Source organism: Protopterus annectens, chromosome 5.part0 (genome assembly GCF_019279795.1).
Source record: "Protopterus annectens isolate FY-2018-M chromosome 5.part0, PAN1.0, whole genome shotgun sequence".
NCBI lineage: Eukaryota > Metazoa > Chordata > Ceratodontiformes > Protopteridae > Protopterus > Protopterus annectens.
Window position 1 is genome coordinate 278,089,463 of NC_056735.1, and position 26,913 is coordinate 278,116,375.

Consider the following 26,913-nt stretch of genomic DNA (forward strand, 5'->3'; position numbering starts at 1 on the left):
TAATGTACATATTTTATAAATGACCCTAATAAAAAGAAACATAAGTTGTTAAGAGCACAACAATAATAATATACACATATAAAAATCTTATAAAAGATAACTTAACAAATGAATATGTCCTAACAAGTAAAAGCTTGTTGATTTTCATTAGTTGATAAAACTTTCTCAATTCATTATACCATCCCAATCCCCCAAAACATTTTTTACATAAAGAAGTTAGCTTTTAATTTAAAAATACTGCTCAGGGAAACATATTCGTTTAAACCAGGGGGTTCTGTAGCATTAGTCTGCAAAATCCATTGAAATTCTAAATATTCTAAAAAATCATCATCAGGTCTCCCATAGGACTAAGGTCACAGTGGTCAACAGCACAGAACTTGAAAAAGTGATCTTTGTTCTTCAAAATATGTTTATAAAAGGCATTCTTTCATTCCATTTTCTTGATTTCATCCATGTGCTACTATGTCCTGTCTTTCAAAGTCCTTTTGTTTTTTTCTATGTAAAATCCATCACATAACTGACATTTAGCAATACAGACCACTGCCTTGGAAAAACAATAAAACTTATATGGGATGTTACTTTCCTTGTACCCTTTGATTCAAATACTATTACACACTAGTATATTCCCACACTGGGTACAACATCCACACTTAGACATTTTCCATTTCTTGCTCACCCCCCCTGTTCCTTCTAACATCTGTTTAAAACTATTTTCCTTCCTATAAACTATAATTGGTTTGTCGCCAGCTACTTGTAGATAATCAGAGTCTGTTCTGAAAAACTCCCAGTTGTTACTAAGGATCCTGCACATAAAATAAAAGTCCTGGTTATAAGGAATGATACAAGTCTTATTCCATAACTCGTCTCTTTCCTTACTGTGGTTAGAATATAGCAAACAACTAAACTAAACACAACTGCATAAATGATAACTACTTTTTTTTGTTTTTGCTACTCGCTAAAAACAAGAACAGTGTATTAAGTTCTCTCCAGCTAAGGTAAGTGGTCACTGCCCATTCCTCTCATTGTGGTATTGTAGAAGACATAAAATTCTCATGATTGTAAGATGTAGGGAGGTTTCATCAGCAAGGAACACTTAGCCCCACAGACCTTGTCTAACAGTAACTGATCCTCACTTTTGGAACATGATAATGGAGGTATTGCATTATCTGTGCTCAATAAAGTACTAACGGAAACTCAAAACAGAAGATTCAGGGGGCAATAAATGTGAATGGATTTCTACAGAACTAAAAAAAAAAGCAGAATTCAGAAAGAAAGATTTGAGTGTGCAGTCTTTGGATGCAGATGGGAGAATTGAGTCCCGAGTACACTTTGCATAATTATAAAGTCAAAGTAAACTTTATTGTTGATCAGATATACACAGCAGTGCAAGCTGAATAAAATGATGTTGCTTTGGTCCCTGTGCAAGACATAACAATGAACACATAGTTTAAATGACAGTAAGACTAATGCACATACAGTAATAATTAAAATATTAACACAATAATTAACCACAATCGGACAGGAAAACATTAGACAATACTACACTAGTAGGTATTGCAAAGACTATGACTCCACATTGTCATTACTTAGAATATTGCACTTCATCAGCTCTAGTATGATATATTCTGCTGTTTATATTGCACATGTATGGAGTGGTGACTCACTCCTGACTACTGCATACTCAGTATTCAGGAAGTAATAGCATAAGAAATCAGACTAACTGTACCAGTTATTAAATCAATTGGCCATCGTGATTACTATAGATGATACTTCACAGCAAGTGGCATATTGATCTGATTATTCACTGTCATGCCTGGCATTCATGTTCAGCAGCCTTATGGATAGATGGAAGAAGCTCCTGTTCAGTCTAGATGTTCTGCAGTATTTTTGCAAACATTAAGGCAGATAAAATCCTCTTTTCTAAGGTTTAGGTGGATATGCCTCTTTTATCAACCCTCAAGTTCTGAAGAAAAAATAAAAGTATCACTGCAAGAGCAAGGAACATTCACACACAAACCATCTTAACATAATGAATCTTAACTCAGTCACCATGAAACTGCTAATAACCTATCTCAAGTCTTATTAAGTTTAAAAATTGCCTCTAAAAGCCTTCTCAGTCTTCACTGGGTTCTTAAGCTGCTACCTTCACTTTAGTTACAAGACCCCTGCTTAAAACTATTAGTAAAAGTAAGTGTCTGATCTGTCATAGTATATGCCTGTTAGGGAATGTGCATACAAAATCTCTGGAAGTAGTGATTTACATCATCATTCGCCCCTTATTTTAACTTAATCTAAATGTTTGAATGTTATTTATTTATTAATGTATGTATGTGTTTGTTTGTGTGTGTACTATTTGTTTGCTTCTATATTTGTTTGGAAACTGGCTTTGTCGACTGGTCTTTCAATCTTACTAGCCAATATTTTCAATACATCCATTATCCAGAGTACTGTACTTCTAGGCTGGAGAGAAAATACCATATTTCTACTTCCAAAAGTCTCAAATCCAGAAATAGTGGATGACCTTCATCTGTTTTACCTATACAAATGCAATAGCACTAGCTAAAAGTCTGAGAATTGTTAATGCATTACCAAAGTATGAAATATATTAGTAGACTGGATGGAATACTTTCCTTTGGGTAACGTGGAATCAGATCCAGGCATAGTACAACTGCTGATTTACCATGTCCCCTGATGGTACTAAGCTCACTGTGGCCCTATCTGTGGCTGCAAGGAGGGCATTTAAGTTTGTTTTCACCTACCTCCATGTAAGGAACAAAGAAGGTTATAAATTAATATCCTTTTCATTGGCTTACAAGTTAACTCTTTGAATGGCTATGTTGAATACAAGGTTGGCATCTCTTACTCATATTTTAGAATAGTTCATGTAGGAGTATAACAATTTTTCAGTTTACAGGTTAAGTGGACTAACCCTTTTCTCAACCACATCCAAGTTGCACAAATAAAAATGCAGTACAGAAAAGACAACATACACAATGCTAAGTATATCATACAAAATTAAATGTAAGTTGATGCATAAACACAAAACAAACCTAGGCTGCATTATTATTATTACAATAAGTAAAATCAATACATACAGACTTTATAATACACAGTCTTGACCTACTGAATACATTTCCATGTAGCTTGTTAAAATGCTATGCAAATAGGCAAAGGTTGCTTTAGTTTTGTATGTTCCATCACATACCACAGATGACACTTTTTTTAAAGGCAATATGCCTTATTAACAAGATTTGTCAACAGCAAGACATAAGTGTTTTGAGCATGTTTATGTATATTGGCACAGAACATAAAAAAAAAGAAATATTTCTTGGTAATAATGCACTCATTTGCTACACCACTGCTACTCATACCTCTCAACTTCTTTGTTCAAGAATTCTGGACATAGCCAAAAGTAATGGGGAGCCAAAGGCCCAAAATCAGGAAAAATTTTAAAATATTACAATAAGTCACTTAAAAAAGTTAACTGAACAACGTATTTTCCATCAGCATGTATTTTGAGAATGATAAGACATATGAAACTGGAATGTTTGTTATTGCTGATTGACTTGCTCAGTGATTTACAAGGAAAATAAAAAGATGTGTTCTGCCAAATAAGGAACAGTTGAGAGGTACGGATTACTTCTTTTACACATAAACAGCATTTAGAAACAATTAAGAAATGTTGTTTATGTTAAGTACAACATGCCATAATAGAAAGGGAGTGTCTGTTTAAATCCATAAATTGAGAAGGTATTTTTGTTTTGTTCTAGTTAGAAATGATACTTTGGAGTTTAGTCCTCGGACCTCTTTTCCTCTCCCTTTATTTATTTTTCTAGACACTTAACTTTTGTGTTCCATGCACTCCCTAACAAAGAGTAAATACATTTTAAGTTTGTTTTTTATTTATTTTTTTTTAATTTAATGTTTACTTTACAACTATTCATAGATTTTCATAGATTAGTACTAAGCTAACTGCCCTTGAGAGCCATTTAAAGCCTAGCCAATTATCCCTTCTGAGACTCAAACCCTGCACCTTATGTTTGTAAGGCAAACACCTTAATCATTAGGCCACCCTCCCAACAACTATTCATGACAATACATTTAAATGGTAGAAAAGATGGTGACATTAGATTCTTTACAATATTTTTACCTCAAAGCTTTGTGTTGTTAATTCAGCAGAATACATTTAATACTTTATGATTTAAAAATCTTAGAAAGTACTATAATACATTTCATTATTCTATTATTGTTATATAAAACCACAAAAATAAATGCCATAGACAAACATAGTTTACTGAATTTTCGTAATCATGTCCGATGTTTGAGGCATATACACGATGTCTAACAGTTTTAAACAGATTTTAAGCTACTCTCAAAGAGATAGCTTTCTTGATAGCTTTAGCTTAGATTTATATGTGCCACATGTATTTTTCTTTCACTTTTTTAAATTAAAATCTAGCAGTATTTGTATGATTTTGTGGAATGCCTTGCCAAAGAAAACCCATAGTAGACTGAAGTTTTTATTAAAAAGTACAGTTCCATGTTGCTTTCACTGTGCTCCCTTATTTATTAAAAATTTGTTAATTGTGTGATTTACTAGCTCTTGGAATCTGTTATCCACAATCATGGACAGAGATCATAGAAGTATATTATATAATAGTTTAAATTATTACACAGAAAAAGTATATTATATTCACAAATCTATATGTCACATACAGAACTAGAATGATATATCTAAATACGATGAATTCAACAGTATACATCAATGAAGGGTACTTCAAAGAGCATACATGAATAGATCAAAACATGCACAAAAACTGGGAGGGATAGCTAAAGGTTACCAAGAAGTGTACACCTCATGGTGATGTTTTGCTATACAGCTACCTCCTCCACTCTCCAATTTAAAAAACTCATCAAAATCCAATATTTAAATAACTGGCTTTGCTCATGCTACTCCCAACGTTAATCCATGCCACTGCACTGTTGTAAGGATTCTGCTAAGGAACAACTTTTTGCCTTTGTCCCTCTCTCCCATAGTATACTTATTTATCCAATGATAAGTCCTTCACAGCACTGGTCAACTTGTTCATCCAATGTTATGTTCTGAAAGAACCAATAAACATCCTTAAAAAAATGCAACTCTCAGAGGTTCAGTTTTGTATGACTTACTATAGAAATGACTTACAATTAAAAATAATTAGTCTTTGCTTATGCATATTTGTCTGTATTCTAAACATGTATGCGCATATGTCCTTGGTTTTATTCTGTCTTATGTACTGTACTATTTACAACTCTCAAATGCTCAGTTTTGTAGGATTTCCTACAGAAATGACTTACAATTAGAATTTGTTAATCCTTGCATATGTATGTTTATTTGTATTTATAATATATATGCTCACATGTCTTTGGTTTTATTTTCTCTTATGTTCTGCATTGTTATTTAGAGCTTTTCTCCCTGAGCCTCCCCTGAAAATGGACCTGTGTCCAGTCAGACTTTCCTGGTAAACAAATGCAAAATAAAAAGAAAGACAGGCCTAACGTGGTGCTTTTGCACGAACACGTGTAACACTGCATAGGGCTGTCTCTGCGGCAATGCTACATGCTAAAATGTGACTGTGCATCTACCTGGAAGCTAGAAGTAGGGGAGTAGTGAGTGGTTACATTACGTATGTTTGTGTGTGTGTGTGTGTGTGTGTGTGTGTGTGTGTGTGTGTGTGTGTGTGTGTGTGTGTGTGCATGCATGTTTGGGTTGGGGTAGCTGTCATAGTTTCACATACCCATAAACTAAAAGTTATGTCTGAGCAACACTTAGACTGGGGATCACTAGACACCAGGAATAATTCTCTCTCATGCCTTAATGGCACTTTAACACTACAGGTATAGAGGGGAACAACTAGACACCAGGGAATACTTGGCAGGAAATGATGTGGGAAACTCATATCTGACATTAATGTGTAACTGCAATCTTCTGAAATTTCTGAAGGCAAGAAAAGGAGAAATGGGGATGTTCAGAGAACTCAGGGACAGTTATAGAGTCTGTGGTATGTGTGTGTGTGTGTGTGTGTGTGTGTGTGTGTGTGTGTGTGTGTGTGTGTGTGTGTGTGTGTGTGTGTGTGTGTGTAGTTTGTTTTTGAATGAGTGAATGTGTGTGTGTGTGTGGGGGGGTGTGGGTCTATATTATAAACCCGAAAGCCGAATTAAGCAAATCTGAGTTCAACGACACATAAAGGTCGATGACTGACATGAGCAAACACCATAAACACTGAAAGAGAGAACGCCGAACATGATACCGGAAGCAACAGCGCCATACAGGTAAGATAAACCCAACCCAAAAAACCTAAAGTAAAACACTTTTAAAACGTTTTTGCAGGCTGCACCCCCACACCCCCCTACTTAAATATACCAACTCCGAGAACACACTACAGTGGGGAAAAGGATTTACTTCCTCATACCCATGATCACCCTGCTGGCTGAGGAAATCCGTTTGGCATTCTCCCTTTCGGCGTTTACGGTGTTCGCTCATTTCGTACATCGACCTTTATGTCTCAATGTACACAAATTCGCTTAATTCGGCTTTTGGGTTTATGATATAGACCTGGGGGATGCTTCTGTTTTCACTATGTTGCTACCAACACTTAACTATCACAACAAGTGCTGACCTGCACTTATTTATTTTACATTTGTTGACCGGGATAGTCCAACTGGATATATGTCCATTTTCAGCAGCAGTCCTGGGAGAAAAGCTCCAGATAACACAGACAGAACATAACAGATATAAGTCAAACATACTTATAAAGACCTCTAGTACATATTCACTTCATGGTAGTTAACAATTCACAGACATGTAAATTATCCCATAATAAGGACATCCCTCATCACGTTTAATGTGTCCCTGAAATGCAAAATACCACATTGCAGAAACAGGACCTTATTATGCAGGCTTCTGAGACTATTGTTCTTTATGACCCTTTTAGCCAAACTCAGAGAATTATCCTAGGGTTCATCACAGAGATTGCTAAACAATCTTTTTTGGTTTAACCAACTCAGATCATATAAAACAGTTTCCTTAAAGTCAAAAATAAAATTGAAATTCTCTTTACATAAATATTTAAGACTGAAAATTTAATAATTCATGTACAATGCCTGAACTTTTCTATTTAGTGTCTTCATTTATGGTGGTTACTCTGTCTTGGGGATTCAGAAAGAACCCCAATGCTCATGTTATGGACTGTTGTCAAAAGACTGTTTACATGATGCAGTATTTTCTGATTCAGAGACACATCAGCTGCAATGAGAAACAGTTTCATCACCAGCTAATTTGCATGTCTCTGAATTTCTGTTAACTACCATGTCTGATGATCACACTTTCCTGGGTAGTTAACAGTAGCAGTGGCCACATGGTGTGAGCACAGGTACTCCCTATTTATTCTCAACACACACACACACACACACACACACACACACACACACACACACACACACACACACACACACACACACACACACACACACACACACACACACCACATATCTGTACCTGTGGTGTTGTGAGAAAGTACAATTTTGTAAGTAAACCTACCATTACAGAATATATTTAATGATCACTGACGTAGCTTTAGCTATAAGGGTTATATCCCACGTAAGATATAACAACTGGACAGTTTTCAAAGCTTTTGGCCAGTTTCCACACTCCCAAGCCATTAGTCAGCTCAGCTTAGGATTGGGTGCCAAGCGCTTCAGAACTTTCTTTCATTGAGAAAAGCACTCCTATTCAGGTTTTTGAGAAAAGACAGTCAGCTAATGCTGATCCATCCCTGGGCAGATAAATTCCCTTTAGGGAAAGTTTTTCCGTATTACTTCTTTACTTGTTTTTAGTAACTTTTTGTTTGAAACAAATACATTTTAGCTAGGAAAAAGTATTTATTGATTATCTCATGACTTTTATGTACTGGTAAACAGGTGCATGCTTTTTTACTTTTGTGGTAAAAAGTTGTTAAAAGTTGTAGAGAAACTCTTTATTTTACTTTTGTGGGCTGGTGAAAATGCTGTAAGTGTTTTTTACTGCTTTTTTCAGGGAAAATGTTACATTGTTCTTACTTTCCTGATTTACAGACTACTGCTTCCATAGGATCCAAGCAGCATTTTTGTCTTGATGATGGAACAAACTACCAGTCATAAAAGAAAAAAAGATTTTTAAGCAGCCTTTGCCACCACTGCAGGCTGGTAATTTGCCTCAGCCGCAGATAGGTGACTTTGCTGTGGCCAAAGCTGGTTCCTCAGACCATTTATCTTTTTCTTCAAATTTCTCTGGTGTTGTCTATTCAACCATCATGGATTAGGGGTTAGCCATGTAGTTGTTGGGGTCCCCTCAGTGCACAAGGGAGAGCCACATCATATACTTACTAGCAGTTTCAGATCACTCTCCTTCCCTGTTTCTTCTGATTCCCTTCACTGTGGTTTGTGAAGCTTAGCACATCCAGATAAGGATGCTTTTTTCCTTTTCAAACTGGTAACAAGATGTGTGCCATTCTGAAATGTTGTCTTAGTATTTACATATTGTAAAGTATTATCACTCTATTTTTGTATTAAGAGAATAAATTTAAATGTGCTCTGTCTAACCTTGCTGGTGACTATGTGTGTGGTTGGATTGTACCTTGATTATTACTGCTCATAATGCAGTCTAAGCAGCATTACTGTAATTACCTGAGTAATTACCATGCTTTAACTTGCAGATTGTTCTGATTTAGTACTAGTGACAGGACTCTTTAGCATTACTCAATTAGGCTGTAGCCACCGGGTGGTGTAAACCTTGGCTCCAGATGATTGTCACAGTTGAAGTGACACCCTGACCTCATGTACAAAAATTAGAAAAAGGGGTTGTGGCTGGATGGATTACTGTCCCTGAGTTATTACTGTCAGTTATGCCTTAAGCATTACTTAATGAAGTACTTATGAATAAGTTCTAGAAAGGTCAATAATGATGTTAAATGTTTTGGGGAGGTTTTGCAGAGAGGGGAATTTAAACTATGGCCTAGTTTAGGACATGCTTATCTCAGGGATCTTTTGCTATTGAGATTTATTACTTTGCTTATTCTGATACTTGTTTCTTTCTTATGTGAATAGAAACTGCTTACTTTTGGTATTTCAGACCATAAAGTATTATTCTTTGTCCTTGGAGAATTTGATAAAAAGCCATATTAGGTAAGGGAATTAAAAAAATGATGGGAAAATTCAAGATACAACTCATTGGAAATGAGAGTGTGTAGAACTTTGGCTACTATGTTTGACTTTGGCAGATGTAAGTCCTGGTGACTTTTTTATAAGTAAAAATATAAAACTTTATATTGCGTGTTGGAGAAAGATATTTGCACTCACTATAAAAAGCTGTATGGTAATTTCTTGCGAGATTACAGATCTGCTGTATAATGTAAAAATGTATCTTCTATGAAGATTTTAGAAAAAAATTGCAAGGCAGTACTGATGAAATAAATTGCTCTTTATTATATAAACAAACCTAGGGTTGAAAGAAGAATAAGTTTCCCCTTTTCTAGGGAAAATTACAAAATATGAGTCAACTTATATGGCAGCCTTATATGGTTCTGGTGGCACATTTTTGTTACTCAAGACACTATTATGGAAGTACCACAACTAAGTAGCTCTCATAACAAGTTTCTGGAAAGGTCTGCATCCCTTGATGAATTAAATGTGGTCTTAACTCATTCCCTCCAGTCAAACTCTGGAAGTTTGCACTGTGACTTCCAATGGGTGGAGCCTAAGCTTTTTGATGGAATAAAACAATGTCCTCACATTTCAAACAAATGCTCATATCTCTGGAACCAAAGAGGTTACTAAAAAAGTGTAAACTTCAAACTCTTCAGCACAAACCATTTTTATAATAATAGTATTCATTAGGTTCTAGGTGTTAAACAGGATTTTATAAGTTATAGTGAACATACTAACTATTAAGTTTGTAACATTTTATAAACAACTTACAAGCAACCACTCAAGTTATATGCATACTGTCATCAGCATTTTATTCATCCAGCTGAAGGCTTTCATACAAGGATAAGTAGTTGTGCCTTCACTACTTGGTTATTGAGATATTAAGAAAAACAGGAGATTTCTGATGATATAAATAAATATTGGGTCTATATTAGTTCCTCGAAATATGTATTTGTCGAACATGTATTCAGTGACAGATAAACAGAGAAATTCATTACAGTGAAGCATGGAATTTTTCCCAGGGTTAGGAATCTCTGGCCCTCTAGCAGTCTGTAACACACATCGCACTAAATCAAAACCACCCACCTCCTAATTATATATACTAACGCCGAGATCGCACTACTGTGGTGAAAAGGGCATGGTTATGGTGATGGCCCAGTGATTTCTAACCATGGGAAAAATTCCGTGCTTTGAGGCAATGAATTTTGCTGTTTAGTTGTTGATTAATATGTATTTTGAGGAACTAACATAGACCCATAAATATTATATGAAATACAATTAATATCTCTTTACATATATTAGACAGAAGTCAGATATCAATACAGTTGTGTTTTCAGTTGTATAAGCTTTAAGATGAAATATTCAGTACTTTGTATGTAGAATGGTTTTCAAATTATTAGTACAAATATGAACAAGCAATATTTGATTCCCTAGAGGCATCAGTAGGATATAACTGCAGAAGCACATGGAGGTGTCACTCGGATGTAATGAGACTCTTTCTAAGAATACTTCTTCAGGTATAAATGACATACCCTTTTCATTATATACAGACAAGGCATTATTTCAGAAAAATATCTACTTTAAATTATTGATTGCTAATGGTATCAAACACTCTGTTATTTGTGATGGAGTTTTAAAATCATATATAAGAAAAGGGATAGATTAGATTTAGCCAACTTGGAGAACACTGACTCTCAATGCTGATTAGACTGATGCTCTGAACACTCATTGAAGAACCATTCTTCTTCATAGAAGTTTACCTCAATAACTCAGAATTCCTCCTGACTCCAAAAGAATAAAAAAAAAAAAAAGAAAAATAAACTATACTGTCATCCAAAAAGACCAACTCAGAACTGGTGTCCCACACCAAAGTACTAGATGGGATTATAGATGACCACCTGAAATGTAATCTTCACCTTCAGCACTTAAGAACAGTCTGCAGCCTAAAAGGCTTTAAATACCAGCTGAACCAACACCTCACTTCCCCTGGTTAAACTAGTACTAAAATAGCTATATGGATTTGTGCCATAACTCTCTGCAGCACAAAACTTAATGTACTGTTATCACAATTATACCTTTCTCTATCATTTCATCTCCTTTATCCTCTTTGTGCCTCTTCCCCTCCTTCCTATTTTTTGGAATGCTCTAGCTCTTTATCTTATCTATCCATGTTTTACATTTTGACCAACTCTTTGTAGTAACAAATATTCTGACATAAAATGTGACAATTTATTTTATTTTGAATTTGTTAACCAGGTTAGAGCACTGATTCCATTGGACCCATTTCAGTCTCATTCCAGGGAAAACACAATAGTTACATGAGTTATAAATAGAGTGAATAAATGCAATGCATACACATATTATATACAAAGTGAATATCATAGTTGGCTGGAGGAAACCAAGGCAATAGATAAATGATATTACATATGGATTGAGCGAAAGCACACTATATATATATATATATATATATATATATATATATATATATATATATATAAGCATTATATACAGAGTGGAAATCAGGGTTGGTATCACAGTCAAACATAATGTCAGAGCAATATACAGTATGGTATATAGACAGAAGAAGGGAATGAACAGGTTAAGTTTTATAACATGAGAGAAAGAGAGAGCAGTTGAATTTTCCTAGTGTACTCAAATGTACTTTTATTTTGAATGAAAGATGGGGCAAGAGAATGATCTTTAAGAAAAGAAAGAAGAGATCCTTACAGTTTGGGACCGAGTACTGAGAAAACATGGTCTGTGCAATGAAGTTTATTTGGGGGGTTTGGAGGAGAGGACATGAATGGCTAAGATGTCTAAGATTGTATATTAATGCATCTCTGAATAGTTTGGCAGCTAGTGGAAGGTAGTGTCATTCTTGAAAAGTTTAAATAGTTGAGAGGCAAGTAAAAAGTCACTGGGGATCTGCAATCTTGGAGTTAGAATATAAAATTAGCAGGGGGTGTGTGCAGGGCTTTCTTTCTTTCTCTTCTTTTTTTTTTAGTTTTTTTTTATGTTTGCATGTGCTGAGAATTAATTCTTGGCTCATGCATAGTAGCTTGTCAACATGCATAATGTGGATCAATTTGGGTCGACATTTTGCATTTTGACAAAAGTGGTATTCAGTTCATATATCCATATCTATATATATGTGTGTGTGTGTGTGTGTGTGTGTGTGTGTGTGTGTGTATATATATATATATATATATATATATATATATATATATATATATATATCTAGAGAGAGAGAGACATCAATATCTTTATCTATATCTAGCTATAATCTATATATATATCTATATCTATCTCTCTCTCTCTCTCTCTCTATATATATATATATATATATATATAGATATAGATATAGATATATATCATACCTCTCAATCTCTTAGCACAAGAAATCTTGACAAAGCCAAAAATGATGGGGCAACATTGCTTCTATAAACCTAGAAAGTTGCTAGAATAAAACGTTTAGTATTGCCATTCATTTTTTGAATGATATGAAGTCTGAAACTTAAATGTCTGTCATTATTTAATGAAGTCAGTTCTCAATGATTCACCAGAGAACCAAACGTTTTATGAGGAACAAACCAAAAATATGAGGCACAAACTGTACGTTCTGTAAACATCTGGACAGTTGAGAGCTATGCTCCCTCCCACTCTCTCTTATACATATATACATATACATATGCACGTGTGGGTGTCTGTGTGTTATAATGTTGCAGTGAAAAAATAATGTGTATAAAAATATATAGTCAAGAATAACAATTTCAAAATAAACTTTTGAAAGTTATTGATGTACCATATGTAAACTATGTCTAATATATATATATATATATATATATATATATATATATATATTAAAAATTACATATTGTATCCCTTAGAATTTTGGTTTGTATTTTACTTGCTTTCAAAGTTAATATACTATTCAATGAAACTGTGTCATTCAACTGTGGGGGCTAGGTGGCATTCAAGTTTATTTGCCAATAAACTTCCCCAGATTCCAATGTAGCCTCCATTAATCCAGCTCAGGTTATTTGGGCTACTTTCTCAAAATAAAAAAATAAATAAAAATTTCTTGAAATTATTACAATGGTTAGAATGTTGGTATAATGTGTTTTCATCATGACTCCTAATGGTATGTACATGTTCATATATTCATAGTCATATATGCCCTGTCTCAATTTTATTTCCATTTTGCCAATATAAAAGGATATATATGATAAGCATAAGGTGACATACAACACACCGGTCATATTACAGTTAAGCCTGCAATTGTTATTTAATACCGCTGGGTATGACAATATTTATATTCAAAGCATCGTAAATAAACCTACACTGTTTGCATGAAGAACTGCATTTGGTCATGTCATGATGCTCAGCTCTAGGAAGGGAGTTCTCAAAAATATTTTTGATATTTCTGCCCCTCTTGTATATGAACAAGGCATTCCAACTGAGGAAATATTTCTAATCTTTTGGCTTTGTTAAGGGAAGGTCCTGCCCCCCTCAATTTGGCAGACTTCTTTGAAAGGGTCAACAAGGTTATGAATTAGTGGAAAATGGTACCATCCACCTTGACCTGGACAAGCCATTCTAGACAATACCCACTCAGGTGTTGTTTCCGAACTCTCAGAATTATGCTTAAAACCCTCCATAATTTGGTGACTTGCTATCTGGCCTCAGATAGGACCCAAACAGTCAGGATTAGTGAGACCACCTCTGCCAGGAGACCAGTCACCACAGGAGTACCCACGGGCTCCGTGTTGGGCCTGATCCTGTTAGGTATCTACTTCTCAGAAGTCAAGGCTAATGTCAAAAGTCTCACCAAGTTCACAGATGATTGTAAATTGGGAACTATCATAGGCTCCTCCCATGACACCAACATCCTGCAAGAGGGTCTACACAAATAAATGACTGGTGCCAAAGCCACAGATTAAAACCTAATGCAAAGAAATGCATTATATTGCCTTTTAGGAAATCATCTACCCAAGCTAATTACTTTATTGATAAAACACCTCTGAGAGTTGACCTGATAATTAGGGATCTGGAACCACATGTAGACATTAATCCGGCCTTTGACCAATACATAGCCAAGATAGAAAGAAAATCACTCTATGTTGCCCAATTCATAAGCCAGGGTATGGCATTGACGTCCAAGGAAATTATTGTACTACTCTACTCAGCCCTTACCAGACCCATCATTGAGTGCAATGCCCCCTTTGGCCTCTACCTAATCAGGCACTTACAATGGTTTGAATGCCATCAAAGGTTCCTCACCAGAAGAATCCAGGGTATAAATTACCTGTCCTATACAGATTGCCTTAAGGTTTTATCTCTGTACACAGTCTCCTACGTTAACTGAGAGGCAATATATGCCTAGCATATAAGGAATCCCTCAGATTCATCTCTGATGGATCTCTTACACATCCATGAAACAAATATCACCAGAAGCACTAGACCCAAGTACCTGAACTTTGCCTGCAACATAAATAAAACATGCTGGAGTGACTGATATGCGTCTTGAATGATTACTGTGCCATGGAATAACTCCCCATCTACATGAAGCAGAGTTCATTCCTGATCCTGTTAAAAAGAAAACATCAGTCATTGAATGGAAAATCACAAATTCACCTCGCAGTCTGGCCCCATGTCTCTGACGAACAGAGGTTGAAAGTAAATTAATCCCCAACTAACACCATCCCCCACATAACCCTTAGCTACCTGTTTACTAACTTATCCAACCATATAGGCATCCAAGGAACTGAGGAACAAAATTGGGTTGGGTTGCATGGCTAGGCTTGTAAAGACCCTGGTGGGCATTAGCCTAGTATAAACCTGTAAACATAAAGAAACAAAAACTATCCAAATGGATGGAAGCAAGAAACACAACGATAATCCACAGCAAAACATTTATTGTAGTTAAGCGCTTTCATCGGCCTTAAGCCTCCGACTTCATCAGAAACACATTTTAAAGCTTAAATAGAAACACAAAATCACATAGTCACAATACCACACCCCCCAATTAATAAAAAAATGATTAATTAATTGAGTTAAGTGAAATTATTTAAAATTACCAGAGCTATAAACATTTATACAATACATATACTTTATATGATGTAAATATTGCCAATAAATAAAACACTATTTTGTAAACATCAATTTCAAATTAAATAGATTACTGCATGCTATATTACTTTGAAATAAATAATTAAATAAAAACATATATAATCATTTAATACAGCTTGTGCATGATGCCATAATAAATAATGAATAAATATATGACTGTCTACACAACCCCTCAAACACAAGAAGGACTATTGTACATAATGACAGGTACAATTTTGCGTACATAAACATATCTGTATCTATATATATAATATAATGTAGTAATGTTATGCACACCTTGACAAAAAGACAAGTGTGTACAGAAAACACACACAATGTAGTGGTCACATACGAAACTCAGCTTTTAATTTTAATAGGCTGGATATGGATGTGGTCTCGTTGAGACCAGGGTTGACCGTGGCATTAACACGAAGTTGCCACACTAACTCCCTATACTCTAAAAACATGCCTTTTGGCCCACCCCTCATGTGTATATCCACAATTTGTTCCAAACCTGAAAATCTGAAAGAATGACCACTACACTCAAACATGTGTCTAGCCAAAGCATTGCTCAAATTTAACTTATGTATATCGTGCATGTGTTGATAATATCCATTTGTTTAAAGCATTTTTATTTTTACCAATGTAAAATTTTGCACATACACGACAAATTGCAATATAAACTAGACATTTAGTCAAACAATTAAACTTTTGTCTCAACTTTACTACACCATATCCCTCAATCAGGATACAATCTGTTTCTAAAATATAACAACATTGTGGACAATGCCCACATTTGTTCATACTCCCTTCCCTACCCCTATGAAAATTTGTTTCCAAAATATTTTAATATTGCTGTTTCTCCCATTTTCTCTTTATGTTCATCATCATCCAATAGTATACACCAATTGTTGTTGATGACATTCTTAATATCCTTAAATAGGGGACTAAAAGTGATAACCATGGCCCGATTAAAACCACTATCCACCACTTCTAACTCCTGATCAATACTGACACTTGTTGCCTTACAAAAAGCTGTAGTCTCAACATTAGTTCCTAAAAGAGGAAAGAAATACCCATCCAGTCTTTTTCTAATGACCTCCTGTAAAATGGGGTCAAGGAATGAATTGGGATAACCCCTCCTTAATAGCATAGACTTTAGTGTCCCAATTTCCTCCAAAAATTGTTCAAAAACACTCACCATCCTTGCCAACCTCACAGCCTGTCCCTTAACCAGTGATTTTTTCTGGTGGGGGGATGGCAACTATCAAAATGTAACAAGGTATTAGAAAAGGTGGGTTTTCTATAGATGGTGGAAATAAAACATTTGTTTGTGACATCCTTCCTAATTTCTAAATCTAGATAATGTACTTTATCCATGGAGACTTCCATAGTAAAGGACAAAAAGTTTGTACTTTTATTCAAAAAGTCAAAAAACAAATCTAAATCTTCTTGTGAACTCTCCTAAAATATGAGGATGTCATCCAAAAATCGGCCATAAAATTTGCAAAACTTAAATAAATCATTTTTGAACACTACATTGTATTCCCATTGTTTTAGAACCATGTTGGCAAATGGGGGGGGGGGGGGGCACACGCTGCCCCCATTGCTACACCAACTTTTTGTTTAAAATATTGATTATCAAACACAATGAAATTGTTATCCAGAATTAAATCCATTAGTGTTCTAAACATTAAAATCCTATCATGCCCCAAACTGGTGTTGGAACATAGGAAGTCATAGAACCACGATGTGCCAGTATCGTGGGGAATAACAGTAAATAAATCTTTGACATCGATGGTTGCAAAAATCAACTGTTCACAATACAAATTGTTATTTTACTCAAACAATCCCATGAGTCCCTAAGCACATGCTGGAATTTATCCAACACCTTCTTTAAATGGAAATCAACAAACTTGGCCAAGTTGAAAGTCTTGGATGCCTTGGCATCAACAATCGGCCTCGGGGGGGTCAACAATATTTTTGTGAATTTTAGGGATACCAAATATTGTCGGTATCCTAGGTGTCTTTTGCTGTAAAAAAATAAATTCACTGATGGTGAGCTGACCATCCATTAACAAATCTTGCAATGTAATATCAATGTTTCTATATGCTATATTAAGCTCATTGATGGATGTCTCTTCATAACTATCATTAAATAGGTGTGTCAACATTTTTTCTGTTTAGACCCTTTGCTCCATAACCACAAACCCCCCTCCCTTATCGGGTTTCATTACCCTAATCAAAACCAACAGGTCAACGACCTAAAACAACAATTAAAAAAAGAAAAAATTCAAAAAAAATGTAGTCGATAACTGTTTAATGCTCAATAATCCACAATACCAATGTTAACATCCACAAGAAGAGTACGAACAACTAAGCGCTTTCGCCAAGGTTAACAAACCAAAGGCATCATGATGATTTGATGATGCCTTTGGTTTGTTAACTTTGGTGACAGCGCTTAGTTGTTCGTACTCTTCTTGTGGATGTTAACATTGGTATTGTGGATTATTGAGCATTAAACCATTATTGGCTATATTGTTTCGGTGAATTTTTTCTTTTTTTCATTACCCTAATGCTCTTGTTATCACAAATCTGTTTAAGTAATTCGTTTTCCTCTTTAGTAAGATTAGAAATATACTCATATTTGCCACGTTTCACCAACCTTCTAATTTGGTTGGCACAAACATTTTCAAAACTTGCAGCATAGGGTACAACGGGGGATTAAACGTACTAGATTTTTTACATTGAAAACTTAGTGTGGTACTAAGTTCATTCTCAAAAAACACTTTAAGGTTGAGTTTCCTCACAAAGATTTTTAACTTCAATAAAGCAATTTCAATGGAGGGTATCCTTGTGGGGACAAAACTGAGCCCTTTTTGGAACAATTCGGTCCATTTTAAATCAACATTCACATCACTTAGATTGAAAATCTTAAAATCACCATCCCCGACCTCTGTAAATTCCTGTAGTTCCCATTGTTCTCCACTTCCCTGCCATGTGTATACTGCCTTGTTCGATTCTGGAGGCACTCTGACCTCCTCAAAGGAACCTCTAAAGGGACTGAAACCTCGGGGTGATTATCATCAAACTTCCCCATGGCCTCTTGACTGACATAATTGTCATGGTTGACATTAACCCTTTCAGTGAACTGTTGTCCTCTGTAATTACCATTGGGTAAGGGGTAGGCCTTGCCAGATTCATAGTCCTTTCTATCCCTATCCAGCTTTTTATCTTTTTTATTAACTAGCTCATCCACAAACCTGTCAACATTAACAAACATTGTCCTATACTTATCAGTTTTTAAAGGAAAGCACAAATCACTTTTAAGTGTAGCATAACACTCGTCGATAGTTAACAGTTAAACCTATGAACCTATAAACAAATTGTGGGACTGTTATTTGATAATGTCGAAGCTGGAGAAATGGTTATGGTAGAAGGAAAGGGGGGATTGTTACTAGATTTTGCTTTTTTTTTCTGTTTTCCTTTTAAAGTGCATGATTTCATTTGTTATGTCTGTATTATACACAACTGCTGAATTATCCTGTATTTTGCTTAGCATGATGATGTATGTTAAGATAATACATGTGAAATAAAGTACCCCTATTCTTTTAGAGTTTCAAAGGTTCATAGGTAAGTACTAGGCTAGTTGCCCTTGTGGGCTATTTTAAGCCTAGCCAATTTTTCCAAAGGTGAGAATCAAGTCCTGTACATTGTGTCTGTTAGATAAAGCACCTTAACCATTAAGCATAGGTGCTGTGGGGTCTTTTACATCCACCTGAGCTATCAATAGATCAAGCAGATGAGTCATCTGGTTTATGCCTTTCTTTCCATGCAGCAAAGACTGCCATTTCTCCCTTAACTGCCCATCACCTTGAATATATCTGTTGTGACTTGATTTGAGCCTTCTGCCTCCCTGACTTCACTTTCCTTGGTGCTCTTCTTACTTTTTCTAGGGTGGGGTCTTCATCCTTTCGCATCATACAGCTTCTTTGGTGCTTTCTGTATTTCCAAGCTTTATGGGTGAGCAGATTCATCCCTTATGAATGGTGTCTGATGACTGTCTTCTTTATTGTCCTGCTTTGCCTTGCAACCTGATTTTTTGTTGTTGTTGTTCTGTGCCATCAGCTAAGCCACTTTCCAAAAGCTGGTAGTTTCTCTGATGCAATGTTCATTGCCGTTAGAACTGCTCTTAGCCTCTTTGTTAACATACAAACAATCTTTCCAGCAGAAGTAGGCAGGGTGGGGTGAAAGGGACAACTGCATCAAGCATCAGTTTGTAGGGGGCACAAAAATGTAATTTTTAAGTTTGTGATCCAAAGAAGAAAAAAGTGAATTATGCTTACACAAGGATTTCTGCTTCAAAGGAGTTATCCTGACTACTTCCTGTCCCCTTTCTGCTCAGTAAAGATTGACATATGCTCATCTTTCCATTTTTGTGTAAGGGATGAGCATTAGCCGCCATCCCAAAGCACTTGTAAAGAGACTGATTGGGGAGATGCATGCACAGGATGGACAATGGAAGCTGGTTAGTGAAGCTTTACATGTGGCACCCACAAAAGAAATATTTGAAAATATTTCCTCACTTGGAATTCTGTATTTTTGTGTGTGTGTGTGTGTGTGTGTGTGTGTGTGTGTGTGTGTGTGTGTGTGTGTGTGTGTGTGCGTGTGTTCGAGTATAATACTATACATATGTGGGATACAGTATTTAGGAGCTGCCTCTGTCCATTAGTAGTACATGCGTAATAATTACCTTTTACATGTTCTTCACATGTATGTCAAGAAATTCACCTCTTGAGCTTCACTTTGCTCCACTTTCGAAGTGAATTTTTTGATACTGTTGCTTCAAATTTATAACAAGCTGGTTATGATTGTAAATTCAATCATAACCACTCTACAGTACAGATAACTGAGTATTCTCAGTTTCTCTACTTCGAAATTTTAATTCTGATGATATATTAATATTAACTTTGTTAAGAGTTTTTGAGGGCACTCAAAAGGCCTTATTTCACTCATAGTTATAGCTTATTGATCGTTCAAATATCTGAAGTAGTCAAAAGGTATTACTGAATGCAGTTTATTCTCTTAGGTGCAGTTTTATTCCTGTAGAAAATGGCAGAATGACATTTCTGACAAAGTTCAGACTATGATTGCATCTTGTATACTGAAAATAACTGCCAGTAGATTTTTAGCTGTTCATCATCAGCAGACGCTTTCTTGTGTTTTTACTTCTCTGTTAAAGGAGTCAGTGGTTCAAACAGCAGTCTTCTGAACCAATGTGGATAGCTAAGGCTTCAGGCAAAACAGCAGTCTGTGACAAATATTTTCACTAAAGTGCAGAGCACCCTTCAATCTGCTACTTCCTTAGCAGTTAAATCACTGAAAATTTTATTTTTTATGATGTAATAATGGAAACAGCATAGTGACTGCAGTGCAGCATTTGGTTTTTCAGTACAGTCTTCTGTGTGGAAACTGTATGTCCTACTTGTGTTTGCTGGGTGTTCTTGTTGTCCTTCATATCTCAAAGATGTGCTGTACGTGTGTGTGTGTGTGTGTGTGTGTGTGTATGTGTGTGTGTGTGTGTGTGTGTGTGTGTGTGTGTGTAGGCGCACGCATGTGTGTGTCTATGTACACTCTATAATGGGCTGGCACCCTATCAAGGATAAGATTCTGTCCTGTGAGCTCAGTGAATGCTGGGATAGTTTCAGGCTCCCCTGCTTTCCTGAACAGGATTAAGCAAGGAATTATGTAGCAATTGGGAATGAAGGAATTATGTAGCAATCATATTTGACTAATATTATCTATTAGCATTTCAATCTACTCTGAATACTGTAAGCAACATTCACAATTCAAATGAATGTGTTCTGACTGAAAAATAGCAGGAAATTCAAACAAGCAAAACCAAGTGTTATTCCAAAAAGACTGTTCAGTCTTGGCTAGCAACTAAATAAATAAAGAAATGAATAAATGAATAAATAAATAACCAGATTTTTTTTGAGAAAAAAGCTTACTGCTTCTTTTTTTTGTTTCACTTTTAAGAAAATAAAGCACCCATTCCATCCCAAAAGAAGATGCGATTGATAATTATAAGGTGAAACTAGTAAGGATGATGAAGCGGATGAAAGGGCTTCTGACAGTAACAACTGTAAAACTATTTTACAACTAATAACAGAACATTCTGTTTTCTGACTTATCTGAGGAGAGACAGGTAATAATAGGTTAATTAAATCTGATCCTACATCCCATGCTATTCCCCCTTCCCTACTAGACAATCTTTTTTAGGCAATATGTAAGCAGTTTTTCAGGATCCAGATTTTCTTCCAAACTTCAATTTCTGTATAAAATCAAGAAAATAAGAAAAGAATTTCAGCCGTTCAAGTGATACTTTCCTAAAGCAAAGTGGGTTGATGCAACATGTCAATTTGAAAAGAAAGGTTTATTAAACATCAATTAAAATGAAAAAAAGCAAGTCTTTTTCTCGCCTTCCTCCTCCTCATGATCTAATAATGTCTATGAAAGCAATGGATTTGAGTCTAGGATCTCACACTTGGAAGAAGAACAGGGTGGGTGGTCTCCCACTCTGGTTAAACTGCATATCACTTCTATGGGACTATTGACACTGGAACTAGTTATAATGGTGAACAAGTATTACCCAAGACTTGGTGTGATGTGAGTGGCTATACACAATACCAAAGTCATGTGACACACAAAATATGAGGAATGCATTCTTACTACTTGTGCAGAACAGCATATTAATGTGTGGGAGTCTAATTCTATCCCTAAACATTCCCCAGTGGCACATCTCTCAGAAGGTCTGTGTTTAGGATTTAATGGACTGTCTGAACTGAAAGTTTCCACTGGATCCTGAGTGATGGCTAAGTCAAGGTGTTTTAGCGACTATTAGCAGCTTCCACTTTTTCTTGTCCGTGAAACAGGATGCAGCAGTAAAATAATGGGAGACTGGAGTTCTTTATGCATTCCCAGTATCATTTAAGTCAGGAAGTATTATTAAAAGCTAGGATGACTCCACTTCTACTGATAACCCCTTTGCTATCCAAGGCAGACTTGGGTCTATCTTCTTCTGGAAAACTGCTTACCAGTTTGACTGGTTCACCTTCAATAGGGCAATGCTCTTTCAGCAGCAGGAATAGATTCCTCACTGTTCCATACACTTTACTTAGTACCAGTACCTGGAGGATGGTGGTTTAACTCCTGACTTACCCTTGTTATTGTTGAAAGTTAACATTTTGTATGAAGCTGGAAGACTAGTCTGTACATGGTATATTTCCAAAAGGAATAGATATGGAGTTTGGTGTAAATGAAATACCGTATCCTCCTTACAGACAAGTTTGCCTTAGGGTTCCAGTATATTTGTCAGATTTATGGTGTCTTGGACTGTTGTATTCCTTTATCATCACTCTAGCCTCTCTGCTGTAGGATCTTCCTCTTTCTTGCATAACTATGGCTAATCTGTTCTCAAAAGGAATAGTGCATTCTAGGTAATCTAAAAGCGATTTAAATTGATTTAATCTGAGGTTATATTCACTCTAAAAAAATAAATAAATAATTAATAATGGCATTCCACAAAGGTAGACCCACAGACGTAAAGAAACGCTACTGCTACATGTAACTATCCAAATCAATTTCAGATAGAAAAACAAACATTTAAAAATGGTGTCATTTGTCATTTTTTGCCACTGATTTCCCTTCCTCATTGCCCCTGCTCCTAGTCCCCTGATGGATATTTTCCATTTTAAAAACAAAGTTTTCACTATGTCTAAATTTTGCCTATAGAAAGATTATCAACCCTCCTTTTAAACTAGTTTTTTTTTTGCCTTCCTTGAAGTTTTTAACTTGGAAACAGTTTTACAATTAGCATTCAGATCCATAGAATGTATTTCTGAATTGGAGGTCTGATGTACATGGATGTTAGACACTATCTTTTAAAAAGCAAAAAACATTGTCTACTGTTGTTTCTTTTATACATAAAGTAATGTCAGACACTGTAGATAAAGATTTAGTTACCTACTTTTGTTGTGTATTATAGTTTCTTTCATGTATAAAGTAATGTCACGTACAGTAGTTAAAATATTTAGTTGCCCAATTTTCCTCTTAATGACAACATTTGATATTGCAGGAGTCTTTAGAGATACGTTTGGTGTAATACATCCAGAAGTAAGGGCATCAGGATATTGTATCCACTTTTCGTTTTCTTTGTACACATCAAGTTGGACATTTCAATAGCATAACAGACAATTTCAAACTGATTAACAGATTGCATTCACTTTTGTTAAGACTCATTTTAAGACTCATAACACAAACCCAGTCAAGGTCATACCATATATAATTCAATCAAACAGTGGAACAGCTATGTATGTGGCCTCCTTTAGGTGTATTTCTACAATACCTCTGAAGCAGCAGTCTGGTCATCCTTTTACAAAACTGAGGGACACTACAAGTGACCTGTCAGACCAAGCCATGCTACATTTTGCTTCTGTCATCATTCAAAGAATGACAGCAATGACCTCAAAATAATGGAAAAGACGACTTTGGATAAACTGTTGTCAGAAATGGAAAGGCTGGTATTTGAAATCATATATCAGCATGGATATGCAGAAAGGGTCTATAACTACCTGTAACATGATGTCCTATAAAGGTATAACAGCTATAAATGCAGAAGTGTGTTCTGATATAATTTATATAGACCTATTTTCAGCCTTTTACATGGTCATGCATGAAACACTGATTAATAAAGTAGAATAACTAGGTATTAATACAACTGGATAGTTGCATAGCTATGAAATGGGACATGGCAAGTTTCATACAGCAACTGGACAGGTAAAATTCTGGATTACAGTTAGATTTTCCCTAAAGGCTTTCTCCTGGGCTCACACTTTTTAGGTTGTATCTTCTTGACTTATGTTTTTCATTTGAGGTGCGCCACAGTCTGGATACAGACGACTTGAAAATGGGAAAACTGATTCCATCTGTTAAAGATAGGGCATGACTGCAAAATAACTGCACTAAACTGAGAAGATGGGCACAGGAGAATAAAAATACATCAAAAACTAAGCATTTGAAATTTGGGAGATGTAGACGATAGGGTGAATAATTACTACAGCACACAGGTATTGAAACTATGAATTCATTTAAGGACTTGGGTATTTGGACAGATCTAGCTTTGAGTTATTCTGATCATATTAACCAATTGATTAATCCATCCAACCATCCATCCACCCTCCCACAAACCATTTTTCCCATGTTTCCACATGGGGTTGGGGTGTCACTTCTGCAGTGAGAATAATCTAGAGCCAAGGTTTACACTGTCAGGTGTATAAAAAATGTATAAGAAATATGTAGGGTTAGTACAGGGGCAGAGGTGGGTCTAGGCTTTGAATTTATAAAAATATTTATAAGTATTGTGTACTATGGTTGGGGGCATAGGAAAGGACAGGGTTAGGGTTAGCAAGCACTAATTCCCACTCCCCACTGTATTACAAACATTTGACTATATGGTGTGGTCCCATACCTACACAAACACACTCTCTCTCTCTCTCTCTCACACACACACACACACACACACACACACACACACACACACACACACACACACACACACACACACACCATTATGACTAGCTGTCATACATTGTCCCAGTTAAAGAATACCTCCAAACAGCTGACACATACACTATGTTTGCCTAAATTTGCAGTGTTTTTTGCAAAACACTTTTTAATCAGTCTTATTGTTCTTACTTGTATGTGTAGCACGTACATGTAATTTATCATTGATAAGGAAATTATTCCTGGTTATCATACTTCACACTTGTTATTCTGTCACATGATTCAGTCATGCCTGCATGAGAAGGATATCAAACAGAATACCTTTTTGTATGAGAGCTCAAATTGTGTGAAGAATTCAGCAGTTGGCTAATAGCATTTATCAGCTGACTTGCAAGATCTAGGTCCACATCAGCCAATGGCAAAGAATCGCTTATCCTTGAGAAAACTGCAGCAAGTCTTGCATCAGTGACATTGCTTGAATTCAGCACTAACATTAGTTCCTGCACTCCTTCTTTTACAGCTTGGGTTGCGGCAGAAGAATTGGTGTGATTCCCTATAATCAGAAAGCAACAGAATGCAGAAAATAGTCATTATGTGTGAAAAGCATCAGACAGGATATGATTCTTAATGCGTATGACATTTAAGACATAATGGATTACTGAAAGAAAAGTTTATCCACACCAATCATTCTTCAAAAATGCATTTACTTTTGGTACAGTATTTACCCAAGATCCAGGCAAATCATGATGTCCTTGTATGACTCATTTCTTAAAGAAGTATCATCATATCTCAGCTTTACTACTTTACTTCACTAAGCACTTTACATTCCAGAGTGATTCTCTATCTATGCATTTATCCAATATTCTCATAAACTTTAATTTTATACTTTCCTATTCTTTAGTAATACTGCCCAATCTTCTGCATTTGCAATCATATTTAACTGTTTTGTACTGTCCTGGATTATGTCTGAAAATTATTTTATGCTGAGAACAGCTGCAGGAGATGTAACATTAAGACAATTGCACAACTCAGTGATGTCATTTCCAAGATACAGCTCTAAGAACTGCAGAGTTACATGTAAACAAGGATGTCAGGCACTTAAAGTTTCTTATTTATTTATTTTACATTTGTTGACCGGGATTATCCAAATGAGCTGAAGAGCCCTTTTTCAGCAGAGGCCCGGGGAGAAAAGCTTCAACATATTATACAATTAGCATTAGACAGCAATGTTACAGGATTATTACAAGGCATTAAGTAGCAATGCAATGTTATAGTGTCAGTAATCAGGAGTATAGCATAACTATTTCAAGATGAATAAAAAGAAATATATCATTAAGATGAGTACAGTTTTTGGGGTAAGTGGTTACAAAAACCCAGTTTTATCATAATGTAGTTGCATGAAGGCAAGACAATTACAATAGAATGTTTCTCTGAGGCAATTTGCTTAACAGATTTTGCTTAATAGATTTCTGCTCCTAACATTTATTTATTTAATTTATTTTTGTTGACTGATCAGATCTACTAGTCATTATGTATTTTCAGTGTTACTTTGTTACTAATTCACCATCTGAGAGTCTCTGCAGTCCTGATATTTACCTGAAAATTTCAGTTCAACTACATCTGGGTCTAACTTCTTTTGAATTCAATTAGTCTTACTAAATGTAAAACTGAGGAGGAACCTGTTCCACTTTATATCCATTTTCTAAATGAAAAGTTCACCTTCCAAGTTTTCATGGAATCCAAGAGAAGAATTTACCAACATTCCTAGTAACATGCCAGAAGATAACTAATACAAGACCCATTCTTACTAGATTTACTTCACCTTTAACTACATTATGTATTCATTAAGTCAGTCACCCATAACTACTAAATAATAAAACATGGCACTGTAAAGATTTTAACCTTGCCAAATCCTTTGAGATCACAAACCCACAAGTTCTTCAACTGAAGAATTTCTGTACTTCTTTCCAGGGCTTGGATATTAGAAATATTATTTGAAAACTGATGCACTCTATTCCA

The 26,913-nt window shown here is 35.6% G+C and overlaps 1 protein-coding gene across 2 annotated transcripts in view; it reads right to left on the bottom strand.

The window, feature by feature from the left end:
• Window positions 1-26,913, bottom strand: part of ADGRG2 (adhesion G protein-coupled receptor G2) — a 465,660-nt gene that overhangs the window by 371,347 nt on the left and 67,400 nt on the right. For both annotated transcript variants that reach the window (XM_044072249.1, XM_044072248.1), the window contains one exon: window positions 25,216-25,447. In XM_044072249.1, the coding sequence (XP_043928184.1) occupies window positions 25,216-25,447 (232 nt within the window). The remainder of the gene's footprint in view (window positions 1-25,215; window positions 25,448-26,913) is intronic.